Source organism: Brachycentrus maculatus, unplaced genomic scaffold, assembly GCF_059751285.1.
Source record: "Brachycentrus maculatus isolate JH-2025_06_01 unplaced genomic scaffold, ASM5975128v1 h1tg000031l, whole genome shotgun sequence".
NCBI classification, from domain to species: Eukaryota; Metazoa; Arthropoda; class Insecta; order Trichoptera; family Brachycentridae; genus Brachycentrus; species Brachycentrus maculatus.
The window spans coordinates 1,426,120-1,449,923 of record NW_028280785.1 but is presented as its reverse complement, the minus strand read 5'-3'; the positions used below and the strand labels follow the sequence as shown (position 1 = coordinate 1,449,923).

The 23,804-nt window shown below is 30.1% G+C and overlaps 1 protein-coding gene across 1 annotated transcript in view; it reads left to right on the top strand.

Moving 5' to 3' along the window:
• LOC148312853 (metabotropic glutamate receptor 1-like) overlaps positions 1 to 23,804 on the top strand; it is a 79,831-nt gene that overhangs the window by 30,105 nt on the left and 25,922 nt on the right. Inside the window, exons 4-5 of the mRNA XM_088272360.1 lie at positions 11,317 to 11,563; positions 22,925 to 23,154. Coding sequence (XP_088128486.1) covers positions 11,317 to 11,563; positions 22,925 to 23,154 — 477 coding nt within the window. The remainder of the gene's footprint in view (positions 1 to 11,316; positions 11,564 to 22,924; positions 23,155 to 23,804) is intronic.

Genomic DNA, 23,804 nt, shown 5'->3' with positions numbered 1-23,804 from the left:
GTGCAAAACAATATACAATCAAAATACAAAGGATGTATGAAAATGGTTTACTATCGCGTAATACAGCTAGGGCATGCACCGGTTTTCGGTACACGAATTTACTGGTAAATATGATAAAATTCCATTACCGAATAAGCGATAATGTAGTTAAACTATGTTTCGCTATTGTGGAATTAAAAATTATTACGGTAGAATGTTTTTTTTCGGTGTTTAATCGAAACTACAGAGTAACCAAAGTTTTAATTTTTTATTGCGGACTCTAATTAATGTACACATCTATTATTATATATCTCTACATTATGTGACTCAATTCGAGCGGACTTCTGTTAAAAATGTTAAAAATTTAAGTTAAAAAATCGTCATTAGAATATTAAGTAATAGAGGTGACTTCTTAATTTATTTTCATTAATTGATTCGGCAGTCACTTTGTGGTAAAATCTATCCATTTTTAATTAATGTTTTACTTAGTAAATACCACTATTTCCTAAAATCTACTGTGACACGTGTTTCGGTGCATTCCGCATCATTTTCATCATTTCATACGGTGTTTGAAAATGATGCGGAATGCATCGAAACATGTGTCACAGTAGATTTTAAGGAATAGTGGTATTTACTAAGTAAAACATTCATTTAATAAAATCTTAATTTATCATAAAGTACCAATGGGTACTACTCGAACAACTCTAAAATACAAACATATATTTTAAAAACAAAATTGTACTAACGTTACGAAAAAATAACCTTATGTTAATTTATATTATATTCAGGTGTCTTGACTCGAGATGAGGCATCTATCGTTTTTATACGAAAAATATGGAAGCCTGAGCATTCCAGGGCTTACGACCCGGCATTCGGCTGGGTTAAGTGTCGGGTTGTGGTCCCGTGGTCAGTGTCGCGGACTCTTAAGTCAGAGTTTCTCGGTTCGAACCCACTCTACCACAATTTGATACCTATTTATAATAATGAGCCGCTTAGGCTCATAGAAATAGTATGAAATTGAAATATTTGTGTAAATAATAAAAACACATACACATATGTATTTCTCAAGTGATCACTTTATCACCACCAATTTTATCAAAATAACAACTTAAATACAAAAGAAATTAAACAGTAGTGCACACCTTTCGAAAATTAATATAATATGAATATATAATAAGGGACAAAATTAATGGTGAACGGAACACAAATGTATAAATGTTAGATCTGGGTATCTTAGACTTCCATCATCTATTGTATAAAAATGATAAACGTTTTGTCTCAAGCTGAGACACCTATAATATATTTTGATATATCATCCGCATTAGGTACATAATCACGTATCTGAATATTAAAAAATATTTATGATACCTACTTAATTTATAATACAATATTCCTTGCGCTTCATCGATTAGAATATTTTTAAAACAAAAGTAAAGTTCTACGAATAATCCTAGCAAAGAATATATTTTTAAGAAATTATATCAAACCATAATAAAGTGTTACAAAATAAACGTTTTTTACTGTTTTATGATTGTTGATAAATTACCGGTAAAAACTTAATATATGTTTCCAATTATCCGATAAAGTCATTTTTCATGCCCTTAATACAGTGTTCATAGTTTTAAAATATAAACATAAACTGAGTTTAAATATAAATATATAAACTCCCTTGAGAAATAAAAAAATAGATCATATAAAAATACTTAAGAAAAAAATTAAAGCTCTATACATTTAAATCTTGAAAAAGTATACAAAAAAAATACTATTACATATTTTATTATATAACATTAAACCACGAGTGTAAGTCCCTCTCCAAGCACAAGAGCACAGTCTCTTTTATGGAGAGGTACAGCGAATCGAAATATAAAAGTTCTCCATATGTATAAATTATTCAAATGTATTAATTATGTTATAAATAAAAATGTAAATATATTAAATGAATAAAAAAAATTAAACCTCGTCATTGATATATAGATTATTAGTAAATTACTTATTATAACTTAACATATTTTCCCAATTTGCCAGTTAAATAGTTTTGCATACCCTTAATACACCATTCCTAGTTTTAAAATAAACATCAACCCTATCAACACGTCATCGTAATTAAATTTTCATGACATTTTCCACCATCGCGCTGAAAACAATCAACGCCACCTTCCCTCCATTAATAACTGCAGAACGGTGACGCGAAGTAATAAATTTCAATTTGTTTGGATTGAATTGCATTATGAATTTTCAAATCGTAATTTGATATCACTTCTTGATTTACTGCCGCCCTGGTAGTTTGGATCGTTAAACAGTGCGCGGGGTGCGCAAATGAGAGAAAAACATTTAGATTTATTGTGATGAGAACAAAGTTTTCCAAGTCACAAAATCGGGCCATAAAATTAGAATTTTCAAATATAATAACTTAATCTGTTTTATAACTGCTGTTTCAAATAACTTTTTATGCATTTGACATATTAATATAGATGAAAGAAAATATGAAAATATGGCTTTTTACAGGGCATGCGACCTATAATTATAGGCGGATCAAGTGATCATTTAATAATAATAATAATAATAAAACCCTTATACGCACCCCAATGGTGCATAGGGCACTGCTTTAAACCAATCTGTAACAGGTCGTAAGCCCTCGAAATATGTAGGCTTCCATATTCTTCCTCATCTATATTGAGATGTCAAGGTAAGCTCGTTGTTTACATTTTATGATACATCACACCTCAACTTTTTGACATTATTGTACAGTTCAACATCCTAAATGTGCCGCATAGAATTTTGAGATTTTGTAAATATGTTATGTCGGTAGTTACAGTTTACACATGAAAAAAAACGAATTGAAATCGAAAGAAAGGAAACCTTTCCGATTCCGATTTTGTTTCTTTACTCTAAACAAATATTAAACATTTTTTAAATACCTTAAAACACCAGTTACCCCCTCTCTCCTTTGTATAGTATAAAAATTGTAAAATGAAGCTCCATTTGAAAATTGCAGTGATACATTTTCTAAGAAAATGCTTAAATATCTCTTGTTCCTGTACGTTATAATCATTATTTTACTATTCTACTAATTTCATAATAGCCTGCTCGCATCTGGAAAATACATTATATTTATATGCCATGAAATTATTTATTTCAATTTCCCACTGTGCAACATGTCACCAAGTTTGTGACACATACCAAATAAACGCTCATGACAATTTTCGCAACAATGGATTATGCATAAAGTTGAAATACTGACAAGAGAAAAACAGGATTGCACTTGTTTTTATTAAACTTTGGTTCAAAGTTGGGAATGGGAGTATAGAAAACCCACGTACGTAACCTATTCAAAAGACACACACAAAACGTTACCGAAACAATGAAAGACAATAGAAATACAGCTAGCGACTTTCATATTAATACGGACGTATTTCGAATAACTACGTAAAAGTCCTTTCGCGATTTTTTTCGTAATATTGGTAGGTACGGGGTAAACAATCGTAAATCCAAAATTTAAAATTTTTTGCAAAGACAAATATTGATGTTTTTCCCTGCAAAAATACACTTTCGATTTTTCTTCACTTTTATAATTCCCAGTGACTTTCATTTGTCGTTACCGATATCATCAGTCTGGTGTGAGTCTAGATTGAATTTTATTTAATAAGCAATACAAAACAAAACAGGACAAGATTTTTTCTGAGGATATGAGATAAAAAAATCTGAGGAAAATATATACATTTTTAATGAATTTCAGAAGCGTATTATAATAATGATATCAAATAAAAAATTAATGGTAGGAATGTATTATAGAACTAATTTTTGTTTGTGTAACCAATATAATAAAAAAATTGTATCTGTTATAAAGATAATAATATTATTAAAAAATGGTAGCGAAGTACTCCAAAAAATTATAAATGTACTATTTTTTACTGAGTACCAACCGATATTATAATATACTAAATAGAGTACTTTCTGTTGTTACAGTATATTTTATAAATAGTTGTAATCATTTTTTAAATTTCTTTTAGGCATGGGCGATTAAATTATAAATCCGAATTATTCACTGAATTTGGTTTTGCATTCGATTATTTATAGCTAATCACGCCAACAAGAACATAAATTTGGATGCGTATTGCGTATTTTAAGCATATATATTTGGAAATTTGACATCAAATTCATAAACTGAAAGTAATATAACACGAGAAAAGTAAGGAATACTTTCTCATCCAGTTAGCCGAACATGTAACTGTTAACCTAGTATCTAGTTTCCTAAGTATTTATATTCATTTAGATTTTATCACAGGAATTTTTTTTTATTAAACACGGAAATCGGCATCACAATAAAATAATATTTTTATGGTGTAAACTTTAAGGTTTTTGGTACAGAGTTTGGCAATAAATGACAAACGACGTTTTTTATCGTTAGTACTGATATTAAGAATTTTATTTCTCTGTGTTTTACGACACACGTGAATTTAAAAAAAAATACGTATGTATGAACGTTACGTAGTTAGTATACATGTTTTATAAACTTGTAAAACTACGATTACTCTATAAATGTGTGAAAAATATTTTTATGGGCAAAATAAAGAATAAAAACACTTGAATAAGACTACTTTTGAGTTTACTATTAATGTAAACCAGACTAGTTTCGAGAACTTCAGATGTTCTCATCAATATGTGAAAATACAAAGCGATGAAAACAATCTGTATTTTCGCTTGTTGGTGAGAACATCTGTAGTGGAGGGGTAGGCAGAGAGAATAGATCGCCACACGATAATCTGAACTTAATGTAGTAAGATTTGTAACGATTACTACTGAACCACGCAATTCGACGAATAGACTACACCCTTACCATTAAATGGCATTAATGGGTAATATATCCAAAATAAAATACACGGTTGTCTGGATAGAATTCTACATTTATTTATGTATATTTATCTATACGTGACGTGTTTCGTCTTCTTAGGACATTATCAACACAAAGGTGTTTGATAATGTCCTAAGAAGACGAAACGCGTCACGTATACATAAATATGCAAAAATAAATGTAGAATTCAATACAAAAAACCTTGTTTTATTTTGGATATATTACCCAACAATTCAATATGGAATTCTACTAACTGTCTGCAGTTACAATAAATAAATTAAATGGCATGTTTGTGTTCCTACTTTTCTTTTGTGTTAATTAATGTAATAAAAAAATATGGAAAAAAGGCAAAATGAAAGAATGGGTAAATGATCAAGAGTTAAAATTTAAAAAAAACAGTCTTCTTACCATCCATTATTTACTTTGTGTAATACCACTTTTTAAACATTTATTTGTGACTACCGGTTTCGTAAAATCATTCCATCATCAGGTCATTAAAATTAAAATAAAATTATTAACTTTTATTATACTTTTAATATACAAAATAGATCAAGAGTTAATTCTATGAAAATTGGAAAATAGTTTACACTCTTTTTTCTCTCTTTTTTCTGGGTATCAAGTTAAAATAGATAGAAACAATAAAAATTGCATGTAAAAAGAACTCCACCGACAAGACACACAAGGTGGCATGGTGGGTCTCTGCAAAAAATATTTTAAATATGTTTTAAATTGTTCTATAAAAAATATAAACAGTTTTTGTAACCATACGAAAATAATAAAAAAATAAAATAAAATAAATAAATCAAAACACAATTATGAAATTGATGGGAAATGTAATTTGAATTCTGTCGTTTGTTTTAGATAGAACAGTTTTATGACTCAATTTAACAACCAGTCGTTGTGAGTTGTAAACTGCAAAAGTTTTACTAAATTTATCTCTTCCGGCTGCTAGTTTCGAGTGAATATGGCCAGTAAATAAATGAATGCATAAAATATCCTAAAAACTTATTCACAATATAGGTTAAATAAAATCAAAGGAACCGTTAGTTGAATAATAAATAAAACGATAAATATGTATAAACATCGTGTATTTCAATGCAGGTTTTTCGAGTATAATTTTTATATCAATTTTCAATTCAGCATCACATTGAAAATAACAAATACCTTCCCATTCTACCTAATGGTCTATTTAGAGCTTTGCAAAAATTCGACCTTGTCAATAATACAATAAACCAAATAAACAAACATTCGACCTTGTCGATAATACTTCTTCTTCAAACCCTTATCCGCTCCCAATGGTGCATAGGGCACTGCATCATATAAACGCAGTGTTATTATGATCTTTAACACATGAAGGAAAGGTGATCAGCCCTCCGCTTTAGGTACCAGTCCAGGGTAATATTGAATAAATATTACAGTGAAAAAAATCACTTGTATTTATTTGACCCCCCTGGGAATCGAACCCGGGACCTTCAGAACGGTAGCCGAGCGTGCTGACCATTACACTACGGAGGCAGACAATATACATAACTAAATAAACTAAAATTCGACCTTGTCGATAATACACTAAACTAATTAAATAAATAATAACGTGTTTGTATTAACGTCTGAAGAATCTAAAGCTTGTATTGCCATATTACGGTTTCTTTTATAAATATTAAAATATTAAAGTTTATCTGCACTCGGTTCTAAAAAAAAAACATCAAATTTGTCATCTGCAAAGCAAAGCACGGTTTGGTCGTTAAAATTATTATATGGGCAAAAAATGATGAGCTTAAGAGGCACTCGGGAAATGGGTTCTTTTTCAAACCGGGTTAGTCAGTTACAGTTAATATCTAATGAATTCGGGAAGTGGATTACCGAACCGGTATGTCTTGGGTAACTGACACCCCTTTATGCCCCCAGACGAGGACTACCCTCTGCCCAGCGGTCATTCAATTTAATTATGCTTCAAATTGAAGTTCAGCCGGAGATATTACGAAGAACGGGAGCTTAACAACTTGACAAAATCTATTCATTATTTCGGTTATAATAGAGTTTCGGAAAGTTTTGCATTCCCACGCCGAATCTCGTGAAATCATTATGCATAACCTTAGCTGCGCGTAATGTCAAATCTTAAAGCAAATGTCTTCGGGGTACTTTACTCCGGTGACAATTTTTATTTATTCATTTAAATAACAGCTTAATTTTATAAAAAATAATTAAATTCAATAACTTATTAAACTTCTTAATATCAAGATTTTAAATGTACAACGAAAAGGTGACCAGCCTTAGCTCAGAAAGAGAGCTTTAGGTACCAGTCCAGGGTAATATTGGAGATATAAATGTGTGTGTGTGTTGGGGGGGTGTATGTGTATGTGTGTGTGTGTGTGTGTGTGTGTGTGTATGTGTGTGTGTGTGTGTGTGTGTGTGTGTGTGTGTGTATGTGTGTGTGTGCCTGTGTGTGTCTGTTTGTGTGTGCTTGGGGGTGTACGTACGAGTGTATGGGTGTGTCTAAATCTTTATCATAATTTATTACCATTATTTTCACATCTCACAAAAAGTGCATGAATGTCTTCTTTAAACCCTCACCGCACCCAATGGTGCATAGGGCACTGCATCATATAAACACAGTGTTATCTTGATCGTTCATCCGCTTCAGGTACCAGTCCAGGGAAATATTGAATAAATATTTGAGTGAAAAATCACTTTTTGACCCCCCCTCTAGAATTGAATCCGGGACCTTCAGTATGGTAGCCGAGCGTGCTAACCATTACACTACGTAGGCGTAAGCGGGATGAATGTACCTCATCTTAATTTACAGCCATAACATTTATTTTAAATTGAAAGTTTTTCAAAATAAGTTTGTCTGGTTAAATGTAAAAAAAAACGCTTGTGAAGCAATGAAAATATTAAAAATGTTTTCAGCATTTATACAATCGTAATTGTATAATTGTTTCAAAAGTGCTAAATGGAAGTGGTTGTCAAGAAGCACGATGTCCGACATGAGAAAAGTTTATTTTTGCGTGTGTTGTTACATTCAACAGATGGTCCTGTCATCGCGGTCAAAAGGGCTGTTTTTCTAATATCATATTTTACCTCTCACATGTGTATATAAAACACGCGCGTATTCGAAAACAATGTTGTGTTAAAGTTTCATTGCAATCGGAGAATAAATTAAGGAAATTAAAGATTTTTCATAAACGATCATTTTCATTTTACAACATTATCAACATCCCAGCTAAAATAATAAAAATGAAAATGATATTTTCTGGCGTTTCTCATGTATGTGATTATAATCCAGGATTCGGACCTCACATACTAATTTCTGCTCAATAAAAAGCTTCTTTTCATCTCACCAATATATGTCTCTAGTAAAGTTCTAGTGATTCAAGAACAAGGTTTCTAAATTGGTTCATATATATATATATATATATATATATATATATATATATATATATATATATATATATATATATATATATATATATATATATATATATATATATTATATATATATATATATATATTTATATATATTTATATATATTTATATATATATATATATATATATATATATATATATATATATATAAATATATATATATTTATATATATATATATATATATATATATATATATATATATATATATATATATATATATATATATATATATATTTATATATATATATATAAATATATATATATATATATATATATATATATATATATATATATATATATATATATATATATATATATAGAACTTCCAAGAATATGAGGAGTGTGGTTGTCAATAATGGGTAGAATTGGTGAATGTTACACGTGTGTAAAGTGATCACTTAAACCAGCCTATGACGGTCGTAGTAAAGTTCTAGTGATTCAAGAACAAGGTTTCTAAATTGGTTCATATATATATATATATATATATATATATATATATATATATATATATATATATATATATATATATATATATATATATATATATATAGAACTTCCAAGAATATGAGGAGTGTGGTTGTCAATAATGGGTAGAATTGGTGAATGTTACACGTGTGTAAAGTGATCACTTAAACCAGCCTATGACGGTCGTCAGCCCCGTAAATGCCCAGACATCCATATACTTCTTCATCTTTGATGAGATCTCAAAAAATAATATGAAAATAACTCCTATAATTGGAAATAATCCAGATTTTGTGACAAGTATTTGGACACACTCAAAATGTTCTCCATTTTTTCTGACTATTGCTTGAATATGCTATCACGAAATGACTTATGATCGTCTCTCACTCGTTCAAAATTATTACCCACTGTGCGATCTCACTCGCGATCCCCTTAACCTCAGACATAATTCTGGAATTGCTGCAATAATATTAAAACTGCACTTCAACTACCATCCTATGATATACTTCTTTCATCATTAGCCAGCACTTGGGAAGTTTACTTATTAAAATTAAAATTTTACATTATAACTATCATTTAAATTAAGAATGTAAAACAAAATATGATGAGATGCCTAAATGTATCAAGAACAAAAACAGAGAGAAGAGAGAAACAAGAGAGAATTTAAAAATAAACGTTTTGTATACTGTGAGAAGATGTAAATATACCAATGTGATGTAAATTAAGTGAAAATAATAGTTATTGTAAAGAATAGTTATTATATATAATAGTTATTGTATATATTGTATACATATATAAATAATGGTTATGTATAAAAAGTATTTTTTTATTTGTTCGGGAATGGTACAGCTTAAAAAACAAATAATAAAAAATAGTTTCTTTAACAATAATAAACATTACATAACATAAACAAGAATAGTTTTATTAATAATAATAAAGCCAATTAAACAATTCCACTTTTAAGTTAAAATTACTATCAAAACATTAAGAGATAAAAAAAGAAGAAAAAAAATGAAAAGAGTAGGAGTGTGTGTGAGGAAGGAAGTAAAAGGGTAAGGGTATGGTATAATAAATGGAATATGCAGGAAGGAAAGGGAAAGGAGAGGAATTAATGAGAATGGTTAAAGGATTTTTTTTCGTAATATAAGCTAACTGAAGAAAAAAAAATATTTATAAATCAAACAAATATACGTGATGAAAATAGTACATAATTTTTTTATCTTGATCGTTAACACGTGATGGAAAGGCGATCAGCCCTCCGCTACAGATACCAGTCTAGGGTTGAATAAATAAAAAAAGTTTTTTTTTTCAATTACCTAACGCTCAAGTGACTCTGAAATCTAGCTACGGCCTATGCAATACCGCTTATCATGTCCCTACTCAGGTTTCAACTTTATAAGTTTCATAGCCTATGCCTACTCGTGAGTGGATTTACTCTTTATGTTTAATGTTACTATAATTCATGTAATTCATGAGTGAAAATTCTAGGCAAAAACACTCGCTAAATGTTAGAGTGTAAAAATCATTTATATTTATTTGACCCCCCCCCCATAGGAATTAAACTCGGGATCTTCAGTATGGTAGCCGAGCGCGCTGACCATAACACTACGCAGGCGGACAAATCCAACAGTAGAAAGTGGGGTTTAAATAATCATTTCTGGAGAGCTAGGGTTGATCGAGTAATTTTGAAAGCAATCTTCGAAGAACGGAATTGATCCAAGACTCCTTAACTGTCAAAGAGAGATATAGCAGTTGTTGTAAACATTAACGACCCATAAGTTTAACCATAAAACTTCAAGATTGAATAAATACTTCGCCAGTGAGTTGAGCTGAAAAGGAAGATTATTTTTGACATCTCAACATAGATGAAGAAGAATATAGAAGTCTGCGCATTTCCAAGGCTGATGACCGTCATAGGCTAGTTTAAATGATCACTTTACACACGTGTAACATTCACAAATTCCACCCAACGATTGACAACCAGACTACTCATTTTTTTTTACTTCTAGATATATTGATCAAACTCGAATCACAGTGTGCAATAGTTCACTTGAGACGTCTATGGTGTGATGAGAAAAGCTTTTCTAAAACAGAAACTCTTTCATTTGTATGTGAAATCCGATTCCTGGATTATATTCACATCCTTGAGAAACGCTTGAAAACATTTTTTCAATTTTCAATTTTTACAAAAGCATGCAATTGGACTAGTTTATTTATTTACAACGTTTTGTGTGTGTCTAAATACTTGCTCTCAAATCTAAATTATTCCCAATAAGGTGTTATTTTTTAAATGAATATTATCAAGTACAGTGGAGCCTCTCATAACGAGCACAATTCGTTCCAGAATCATACTCGTTAAGCGAAACACTTGTTAAGCGAACATTTTTTCCCGAGTCCCTGCACGGAAGTCTTGATTCATAAGTGAATGTCGTGAAACAGCAATTTGCCCTTTTTCTGTTATTTGTTATGCGAAATGTCGCTCGTTAAAAGAGCAACTTTTTCACTTTTTTTGCCTGTTATGAGAGGTTCACTGTATTTGGTCACACTCAAAATGTTGTGAAAAAGAAGTTATCAACATTATTAATTTTCGTATTTCAGAAAACTACGGACAGTCCGGAATTCAGGCTTTCAGGGAGTTGGCTGAAAGAGCTAATGTGTGCATCGCTAAAGAGGACTCGGTGCTGAGTAATGCGGCTGATGAAGACTTTGAGGAGGTAGTCAAGAACCTTCGAACTGACCGCAGCGCCAGGGTGGTTGTATGCTTCTGTGAGGGGATGACAGTCAGGGGGCTGTTAGCTGCAGAGAAGAGGCTCAATCTCTCGGACAGGTTGCTCATCGTTGGCAGGTTTGGAATTAAAATTATGTTCTTTTCTTCTGGTAGTACATATTTTGACATCTCAAAATGGATGAAAATAAAACTGCATGTAGAACAACAGTTTATAATTTATATGTTATGGTTTCTCTTGTACTTAATATTATTTTATTCTTGTACCGGTTTATATTGAGCCAAAGTGTGGTGAAGTGAAGCTTCTGAACTGCACTGCTCTACCTTTTTTTCCACACGATTGTCTTTGAAAGTTCTGCAGTAAATGTGTAAGAATTTCTTACACGTGGATTTACCTTGTATTTATAAGCAGGGTGCAAAAAAGGTAAAACAAACATATATGAAGAAGAATATGGATGTTTGAGCATTTACAGGGCTTACGACCGTCATAGGCTTGGTTAAATGATCACTTTACACACGTGTTATATTCACCAATTCTACCCATGATCGACAGCCATACAAGTAAATATTTGGAACTCCTTGATATATTGATCAAACTCGTGACACAGTCCATGTGAGTTTTCAACAGCCATCTATTTTGGAAGCTTTTATTTGATTTTAATATTTAATTTATGAAAGTCCTTTTAGTGCATTTGAAATTCTACCCTATGCAGTTTATTCGATATAGACTCTCTACGGAAGTGAAATCGTGTTAATGTTAAAGGTTATTGACATATGGCTGAACAACCGGTATTTTGAAAATTTGGACCTGACAACCATGGATATAGTGAGAATTTTCAACCTGGCGACCTCACAGAATACAATCTCCTCTTCGCTTTCAGCCGCCATGATTAGTTGAAAAAAGAAAAACATGCTATGGCAAGACATACGGGCATACCAGAGAAATATTGATTTCCGTCACTTAGATTTGCGACCAAAAATTTGACATGAACATGTCGCTCAAGGTGCACGATTGACGGGAAACACTATAGACAATATCAAAAGATAGAGAAAAAACCGATCGTACGCTATACGAATTCGTGAAGACAACCCATTCCCTTGTGTATAGGAGTAATAAAAGTATCTAGTACAGCGAATATTACTACATTTCCGAACTCCTAGTGCTTTAGAATTCTGAATTGTGATCATATCTACGTCATCGCGCACAGTGAATAGAAAAACTTGTCTCTGTCAAAAAATATATGTGTAAATCATAAATATTTCTTTGGTAACCGAAAACATCTGGCATTTTGTTTGACATCTCAGCATAGACAAACAAGAATATGGAAGTCTATGTATTTACAAGGCTCATGACCTATCATAGTCTGGTTAAGTGATCACTTTACACATGTGCAATATTTACCATTCCATTCATCATTGACAACTCCTACACATATTATCATTAATCTCACGACGCTATTCCATACTTACGAGTTCACAATGGCTGTCTACGTTGGATCGAGAAAGCTTTTATTTAGCAGACCATTTTATTTGTATGTATGATATTATTTATTGATTCGGCATTAACTTTGTGGAATGACATGATTATTTTATTAAAATTAATTTTAATAAAATGTATGTATGATCTTTAAAAAAAAGGAATTCAATATAAAAATAACAGCTAAATGAAGAGCACTCAAATTTGTGAACAAATATTTGGACACACTTTAAATATTGTGAAAACATCTGGCACCGTTGCTATTGTTCATAAGATCTCAATTTAAGATGACTACGCAAAAAATCTTTTTAAGTGCTAATGACGACAATTAATGGTCACAATTATTCCCTCATTGTGTCATTATTTACAAATAATTATAGCATTAAAACAAAATATTCGTTACAAATTCCATAATACGAAAATAAAAATATACATTAATACGAGAATCCCAACTCTAAGGCTTTACAGAAACGAGTTTAACTTTTTTCTAAATGGAGATCCCAAATTGTTTGCATTTTTTCAATTTACAATTATCTTAGTTGCTGTGTCAGAAATTAAAATATTTACTCCGAAAGCGAAATATTTCAATATCTAAAGTCAACAAGAGTTTCAAAATAATTGGTATCCTTTAATATGATTAATAAGATATTTTAATTAAAGCTCTATACATATAAATCTTTTAAAAAAAATAAAAAAAAACTGTTATATCTTTTATTATATAACATTAAACCACGAGTGTAAGTCCCTTTCCAAGCACAAGAGCACCGACTCTTTTATGGAGAGGCACAGCGGATCGAAATATAAAAGTTCTCCATATGTATAAATGATTCAAATGTATTATGTTATAAATAAAAATGTAAATATATTAAATGAATAAAAAAAGTTATTTGAAGTTCGGATTAAAAGAGGTTTTATATTAGAGTTGTAAAGTTTTTGCGACACTGTTTGAGAAAAATCTATTATCTGGTGGTATAAGATGCAAATTCACAATGTATAATTGTTATATCTTAAAACCAAACAAAAATGAGTAAGCGCCTTATAATAAAAAATAATCCGGGTAGGGTTATTATAAAATTGACATCTTAATTTGCATACAATATATTACTTTTTAGTGATTTTTAAAATGGTTAAAATTGAGAACCTCTCAGAGGATAATACAATTAAAACAGTGGTTAAAATTACACAAGCTTATATGAGGAAAGCCCTTTAGTATCATCCGCTTTTCTTACGTCAACTCTCAAATATATCCACTCCGGAAGCGATTTAAAAAAAACCTAGAACCATTCCTAGAACTATTGCCATTGATTTCATATCGCAATATATACCAATATGTGCCAACATGTTTTCTGAATTATTGACTTAATTACGGATATTCCCTTGTGTATCGTCATGATCACTTAAAGAAGGTCCAATCATATTTAGTACCAGTTCTGTATTTATTATGTTACATTTCATACGTGACTGTATTTTCCTGATAGTATTTTATTGATAAATGTAAAAAAAAAGTTTCGCCACATTTCAACCGAAACTCGATATGAAAACCGGAATCACTATAATTGGTTGCTAATGGATCCTTATATTCCCGCGGAAATGGCTTGTTACTCGTAACATACATAACGGAACCTTTAAAATCATAAAATATCGGAAAATCTGTCAATCGCGATCAATTACATTTAGTGAAATACAAGATTTTTATTGATTGATACCAAGTTATTGAGATGGAAACATGTATTATATTTCTGGGAGTTTCGAGGGTTTAGATATGTCATTGACTGGTTTAATTGGTCACATATCGCTCACTCCTTTCAAGAACGTCATAAATCAAAAGTCGTCAATTTTCAGTTGTGTATGTTTTCGGAATGCCCTGAAAATGTACGATATCCCAGGAAAAGTGGCATTTTTTAAACTTAGTATTTACCCGCTACAGGGCAGAAAGCGTTGTTTTGCATTTTGAAGAAAAGGTATTGTTTAATTATTTTTTTAAATATACTAAATATTTTTCAAATGGAGAAAAAACATTCAGGTTTAACCTAAAAAGATCTGTTGCACATCAAACTGTTCAATAAGCGGCTTGATATTTATTTTTAATTCATTGTATTATATTTTTAAACTTTAAAAACGTTCTCTTGAAAAATCAAATTTTTTTATTTATGACGTTCTTGAAAGGAGTGAGCGATATGTGACTTTTGACATCTCATCAAAGATGAAGAAGAATATGGAAGTCTGGGCATTTACACACGTGTAACATTCACCAATTCTACCCATTATTGACAACCACACTACTCAAATTCTTGGAAGTTCTATATATATGAACCAATTTAAGAGACCTTGTTCTTGAATCGCTAGAACTTCACTAGAGATATCTATTGGTGAGATGAAAAGAAGCTATTGAGCATCTTTATTTAAATTTGAACATCATTCCATATTCTTCTTCATCTTTGACGAGATGTCAGAAAATAATATGAAAAATAACTCCGATAATTGGACAGATTTGTGAACAAGTATTTGGACACACTCAAAATGTTGCAAATTATTTTACATTAGTTTGAGTCATGAGTCTTTCGCGTGACATTTAATGGTGGGGACTGAACGAAACCATTTCGTCGTTACGATGCGAGCATTCGTACAGTCCGTAACAGCGAGCCGAGCGTTCCATTCATAGTCGGAGAGCTCGCCGCAAGCGACGCGTCGCGACGTTACGACGTTACATTACGAAGAAATGCGGTCAGTCCCCACCTTAACGCCTTATCGTGTTCTTACTTACGAAAATCGTAGCGGCATTAGTGCAATTTTTAAAATGAAATAAGAGGGAAAGAGGAATTTTTAATTCTAAATAAAAAGGACACAAAAAGCTAAATACTTTGTAAGTGGAACGGAAGGTCTAGCATTGCGTTCAAAGAAGGGACAATTCTTCTGCTTTTTTTTGCTTATTCTTAGTATTATTCTTTTTTGCTTATACTAAGGTATATGCAGAGAAGTTTCCACGAATAGGTTATACAGCCAATCATCCTACCTGATCCTCACACAAAGCTTATTTGAGCACTATTGTGGTCTTCAACAAGTAAAACTTTTATCGAAAATAAAAATCCTTTTGCTGAATATGAGCTTTGTACATCATTAATCAATCAAACCCTTATCCGCACCCCAATGGTGCATAGGGCACTGCATTATATAAGCACAGTGTTATCTTGATCGTTAACACACAAAGGAAAGGTGATCAGCCTTCCACTTCAGGTAGCAGTCCAGGGTAATATTGAATAAATCTTATAGTGAAAAAATCACTTATATTTTTTTGGGATAATTTTTATACTACATTTTTACACTTTACTATTTTTTCACCTATATTTATAACCTGGGACCTCCAGAACGGTAGCCGAGCGTGCTCACCATTACACTACGGAGTTGGGCAGACATTTTACATCATAAGCAAGGCAAACAATAACTAAAACTCCTTTTTTCAATAAAAAAAATATTTGTAGCTATTGATCATCGTTATTTCAATTTGAACGTCATTCTATGCATTTTAAAATAATTTAAGCAATGCAGTTTTTCTTTCTTTGTTATACCTCTTGAGAACATTAATCTGTGATCTCTGACCATAAAAAAATTCACAATGGCGGTTATTTGCATTGCCGGAAATTTCCGACGACACTTAAACAAAGCAGATTAATTATTCTCGAAAGCGCGAGTTCCAGCCACGTCCCTCTGCGATTTTTCTTTCAAGTCACAAGTCGCCTAAATAAACGAATTATCCCGCTACCCTTATTAGCATTTAGAACGAATTATCAATTCAATTAGAAAAATATTACAGCCGACTTGCTAATATCTTCGTAATTTTAAATCCTTTGCAATTGAACGGTATTCAACATATTGACTGGGATAGAATATTTTATTAAGGGGATATCCGCTAACACAGAATTCATTCCACCGGAGACCACCGGATAGGTCACATGCTGTTCACGCCCGATTTTTTTAAAAGATGGATATTGGATATTTTTTGTTTTTTTTTTTTAAAGAATATAAACATGGAAAAAACATTTTTATAATTTTACTTTCATTTACTATTTTCTTTTCAAAACCATATATATATATATATATATATATATATATATATATATATATATATATATATATATATATATATATATATATATATATATATGTATATATATATATGTATATATATATATATATATATATATATATATATATATATATATATATATATATATATATATATATATATATATATATATATATATATATATTATATATATATATATATATATAAATATATATAAATATATATATATATATATACATATATATATATATATATATATATATATATATATATATATATATATATATATATATATATATATATATATATATATATATATATATATATATATATATATATATATATATATATATATATATATTTATATATATATATATATATATATATATATATATATATTATATATATATATATATATATATATTATATATATATATATATATATATATATATACATATATATATATATATATATATATATATATATATATATATATATATATATATATATATATATATATTTATATATATATATATATATATATATATATATATATATATATATATATATATATTTATATATATATATATATATATATATATATATATATATATATATATACATATATATATATATATATATATATATATATATATATATATATATATATATATATATATATATATATATATATATATATATATATATATATATATATATATATATATATATATATATATTAAGAAAGAAAAAAAAAGAATGACGTTAAACGTTATCTGGGTTTAGAGACAATGAAGTTACAATTGAACGTGTATTGGGTCTTAATAATTTATATTTAAAGCACTAACTTTGTAATTTTCCATTTTATAATTACAATGTAACTTCGTTTTAAAATCACTATAAATATTGTTTTATAACATAATTATAATGTCTACCGGTTTCGAAGCTAACCCCTTCTTTATCAAGACTGATTAATACAGTCTTGAATAATCAGTCTTGATAAAGAAGCGGTTAGCTTCGAAACCGGTAAACATTATAATTTTGTTATAATAAAATATTTAAAGTGATTTTAATACAAAGTAAAAGTACCATTAAATTTATAATATGTTATTGGCGGATAAACTGCATTTCTCTCCTTATTCGTCAATTTACAAAAGACAATTTATAAGACACTTGAACGGGAAACCAACCAACTTGCCATAAAATATCACGGAAACTCTAAAATTAGAACACGGGGACAACCCAACCCCTAAAACCGAAGACTTTGAATAGGTCCCAGTTGTAATTAGTGTTGTTTTAATGAAAACAGGTTTGTTTCAAGTTGTCAACGTGCGGTTCGGTTTCAAGTCTCGACCTTTAGAAATCATAGGTGTATTCATTAGGCTTAAAAACCCAATCTACTCTAAATAGTACTTATTTGATTATTCGTGCGGATCAGGTTTTACAAAACGTCAGCTTATTAATCACTAAACATGTTTCTAGTCAAAGGCTTTGGAAAACTGGGTCAAAAATTAACAGAAAAAAATAGAAAGAAATACAGAATGATTTCTGTTTTATTTTTAAGTTTAATATTTTTTAAATAAAAATACTCGTACAAAAGCACTAAAAACCACTAAACAATATATATAGCATTTAACAAGATGTATTGTTTGTAGTTATATGGTAATATAATTCATCCTTAAAGTAGAAAAATCAACAGTTAACAAATAATAATTTATTAATCATGGGATTGATTTTTATTATAAGGCACTTACTCATTTTTGTTTGGTTTTAAGATATAACAATTATACATTGTAAATTTGTATCTTATACCACCAGATAATAGATTTTTCTCCAACAGTATCGCAAAAATATTAAAACTCTAATATAAAACCTCTCTTTATATATATGTATAAATATATATATATACACATATATATATAATTACACCTAACAAACGAACGGAATCCAATAACACATCTTTAAAATATTAATGCAATATGGGGCAGAATGGTGAACGTTACACAAGCTTATAAAATCACTCAAGCCGATGGCTTCAAAAGCCTGGTCGTAAGTTCTGGGTTGGTTAAACTTCCATCTTCATTTCTTTGGTAAAAATACGATAGACGCTTCGTTTTAACATATATTGAGACCGTTTTTATGTGTATTTATTTGTGTAAATGAACACCTAGATATTGATGGCTCTTTTATTTTTGTCCAATAAACAAGGGTGGTTTTTGTAAATACCTACTCTGCAACCGTAGGGACTACAGTTGATTGGTGATCGCTCCGCAAATTCAGTGCTAGGCACTAGACACTCTTAATAGTTAGCGCTGTCGACCTTCGTTCCGCGCAAAATCACAAGAGGATCTATCCATAACGAGATATATCCCCCAGACATACAAACTACACCCCATACAACCTCCTATATAACTGACTCGATGTAAATCCTACTACTCTTTCTACCTACCTCGCTCGAATTCAGTGAACAGTTATTTGGATGAAGAGTGGAATATTCGAAAACCGATCCGAACACATATTCGATAATTAAAAACAAAATGTATACGTAGGCAATTTGTATTTTATTTGATTTGAGCAAGCTACGTACTGTTCCAGCGTATTGAATTACTATGATTGCCGCGGCGAAAAATAAATTATATGATATAAAACACAACGCAAGTAAACAAAAAAATATTACGCTATATTGTAATCAATTTAGACGTGTATTTCTCATTTAATTAATTGATTCGGCAGTTACTTTGAGTAATATTATTTCGAGAAATAAAAATACTTTGTGTTCTGATCCACTCACATTTTTATTTAACCAACTAGTTTCGGCAACAACCTGTTGCCCTCTTCAGGGTTACATTTATTACTTATTATACAGGTACTTATTATACAGGTTGTTGCCGAAACTAGTTGGTTAAATAAAAATGTGAGTGGATCAGAACACAAAATATTTTTATTTCTCGAAATAATATATCAAGATGATCCACAAAGTAAATGCTTTCAATATTCAAAAAAAAACTTTGAGTAATGTTTATTCATTTTTTATTAAATTGTTACTTAGTAAATACTACTATTTTTTAAAATCTATTGTGACAAAAAGCTTTTCTCAATGCCTGTTGGCCTGCTCGCTATTGTAAACTCACTAGTTTGTTCAATATATCAAGAAGTTTGAAATTTGAGTAGTGTGGTTGTCAATCATGGGTAGAATTTGTGAAAGTTACACATATGTTAAGTAATCACTTAACCGGACAGGGTATTTACAGGGCTTATGAACCTGTAAATAACAGGGCCATAAGCCGACTTCCATTTTCTTCTTCATCTATGTTGAGATGTCAAAAATGCTGAACAATCTTATCCACAGAGGTAATAATTAAAATGCATAATTCGTTTACAACATTTTGAGTGTGTCCAAATACTTGTTCACAAAATCTGGATTATCTCCAATTACAGGAGTTATTTTCATATTATTTTTTGACATCTCATCAAAGATGAAGAATATGGAAGTCTGGGCATTTACGGGGCTTACGACCGTCATAGGCTGGTTTAAGTGATCACTTTACACACGTGTAACATTCACCAATTCTACCCATTATTGACAAAAAAAAATATAATTCGTTTATTGATTTGACGCTTGATTTGTAGAAATTCGTAATTCATATTTTAAATATAGAAAAGAAACACTGATTTTTAGAGTCTACTAAATTCTATATTTTTATTATCAAAAAATCATGAAAATAAAATTCGTGACAATCGTTTCGCTTTGTTATGGCATAATAAAACTACTGCCAGTATGTAACAATATAAAAATATGCATTTAATTCACTCATTTAATACTCTAAAAATTAGTATTTGACTTTAATAATTAAAATGTAGGTAACTTTGTTTTAAAATCACTATAAATATTTTATTTTAACTTAAATATATTGTCTAACCGTTTCTTTATCAAGACTAATTACTCAGTCTTGATGAAGAAACGGTTAGCTTCGAAACCGGTAGATTTTATAATTAAGTTATAATAAAATATTTGTAGTGATTTAAAAACAAAGTTACATTTTAATTATAAAATGGAAAATCACAATGTTGGTGATTCAAATATTAATAATATTTGATTTTAATGTTTAAAAATGGAATTTAAAATAGCTACTAGCATTACAGTACATGCATTTGTGAAATTCCGCTACAAACTGTATTTTCCCTTAATTTTATAATATTATAACGTATGTAACAATTCCACAAATAATTGTACAGAATATCCGCTGGATGTACAAGAGTAACATTTTAATTATAAAATGAAAATTGATAAAGTTAGTGCCTCAAATATAAATTATATTTGATTTTTATGTTACAAAATATAATGTAAAATAGCTACTAGCATTACAGTACATGCATTTGTGAAATTCCGCTACAAACTGTATTTTCCCTTAATTTTATAATATTGTAACGTATGTAACAATTCCACAAATAATTGTACAGAATATCCACTGGATGTACAAAAGTTAGTTACTTAATTTATCGAGCCCGCGCCATAAATAAACCGACATTACAAGTTGTATTTTCTCGACCGAAATCTCATGTCATCAAATAATAACGGGGAGGAGTTTATTACCCATGACGTCCTTAGAAATCCTGAAAAAGTCTGAAACATTTTTTCAGTATTTATTTTAAGCTCGCATGAAAATATGCCTCTCTCTTTTATAAGTACAGATGCTTGATTTTCATACTGCGTGCGTATTCTCTCTAGTATCGTCTTAAGTATTTTCGGTTGAAGTCTTTAGAACCAATTTTCTAACTTTATTTTATGGGGTAGGTTTTCATGACCCATAAGAAATAATTATAGCTTTAATTAATAATTATTGGTAGAAGTATATTGTGTGATCAAAACGAAAAAAAATGTACACGTACGAAAAACGGTTTTTTCTCTCTTAATCAAAACTCGTTTATTTGGTATCTTAATTGAATTATTGAATAGGATTTTTTAAATACAAAATTTATTTTATATTTTTTATACCTAAACACCAACAAAGATATGAAAGTCTGGGTATTTACAGGGCTTACGATCTATTATAGGCTGCTTAAGTGAACGTTTTACACACGTGTAACTTCACCAATTCTACCCATGATTGACAAAAACACCTTTGAATTTTAATTTTGCTTAGTCTTTGACCATTGAATTTATTCACAACGTTTTGAGTGTATCCAAAAACAATGACAAGTGAAGTGAACAATTATTTGGACACACTAAAAAATGTGTGAATTAATTTTATATTTTGTGTATTAAAAGCATTATTAACTTTGTGGGATGGTAATATAGCAATCTCCTTATCATTCATTGTTCACTTTGTGTAATACCACTTTTAAAAAACACTACTTCGTGACTTTTCAGTTTCGGAATAATATTATTCCATCATAAGATCAAATGTGGATTAAAATGAAATTGTGACGGTCTGATATTCATACTAATATAAAATTTTGAAGTAGTGTTTTTTAAGTGGTATTACACAAAGTGAACGATGAATGATAAGGAGAGTGTTTAATTAATTTTACGCTTATCTCTTTTATGATTAATATAAATGACTTAACATGGCCGCCTCCGTAGTGTAATGGTCAGCACGCTCGGCTACCGTTCTGGAGGTCCCAGGTTCGATTCCCAGGTGGGATTAAATAAAAATAAGTGATTTTTTCACACTAATATTTATTCAATACTACCCTAGACTGGTTGGTACCCGAAGCAGAGGGCTGATCACCTTTCCTTCGTGTGTTAACGATCAAAATAACACTTCGTTTTTATAATGCAGTGCCCTGTGCACCATTGGGATGCGGATAAAGGTTTGATTGATTGATTGATTTATTGCATGGCAAAATAGTTGTGTCAAAGCAAATAATGTCTATGAAAGCTTCTTTTTAATTATTTTTTTATTTGGTTGGTTATAGCGACGGGTGGGCAGATCGCGCAGAGGTCGTGCAGGACTACGAGGAGCAGGCGCAGGGCAGCATCAGCATCAGGATATACTCTCCTCGCGTGGAGGACTTCGACAGCTACTACCACAGCCTGCGACCGCACAACAACACCAGGAATCCCTGGTTCAAGGAATTCTGGCAATCCAAATTCGCCTGCCGGCTTCCCGACGAACCGGGAAACAAAACCCTTCCGGAATGTACAGGTAACGAATTATTATTTTTATATTTTAACGTAAATGAAAAAGACGGGTCAATCTCACGACATTACATGAGATTTTTTAACTTTTTTTATTTGTATACATGTATTTAAATCACAATTTATACATATTTACAACTTTTTTTTTTGCAGAGACCCACCAAGCCACTTTGTGTGTCTTGTCGGTGAAGTTCTTTTTTAATACATTTTTTTATTGTTTTTAACGATTTTAACCTAATAAAGACACAGAAAAATATTAAGAATAAAAACATTTTATAATTTTCATAAAATTAACTTTTGATCATTTAGCCATTCCTTTATTTTGCCTTTGTTCCATATTTTATTTTGACCTCTAACATCCATCGGCAACAAATTAAAAATGTTTGGAACGATATATTGCAGTGTTCGACTCCCATATTTATTGTTAAATCATGGACTTGAAGATTGATCCGGAACTTATAATAAAATCAAGGGAAATTACAATTTGTAGCGGGATTTCACAAATATGTGGAATACGAGTTGGTATTTTACATTTTAATGATATTACCTCAGTGGATAAGATGATAAAGCATTTTTAACATCTCAACATCGATAAAGAAGAATATGGAAGTCTGGGTATTAACAGCGCCGTTAGCCCTGTAACTACTGTGTCATAGG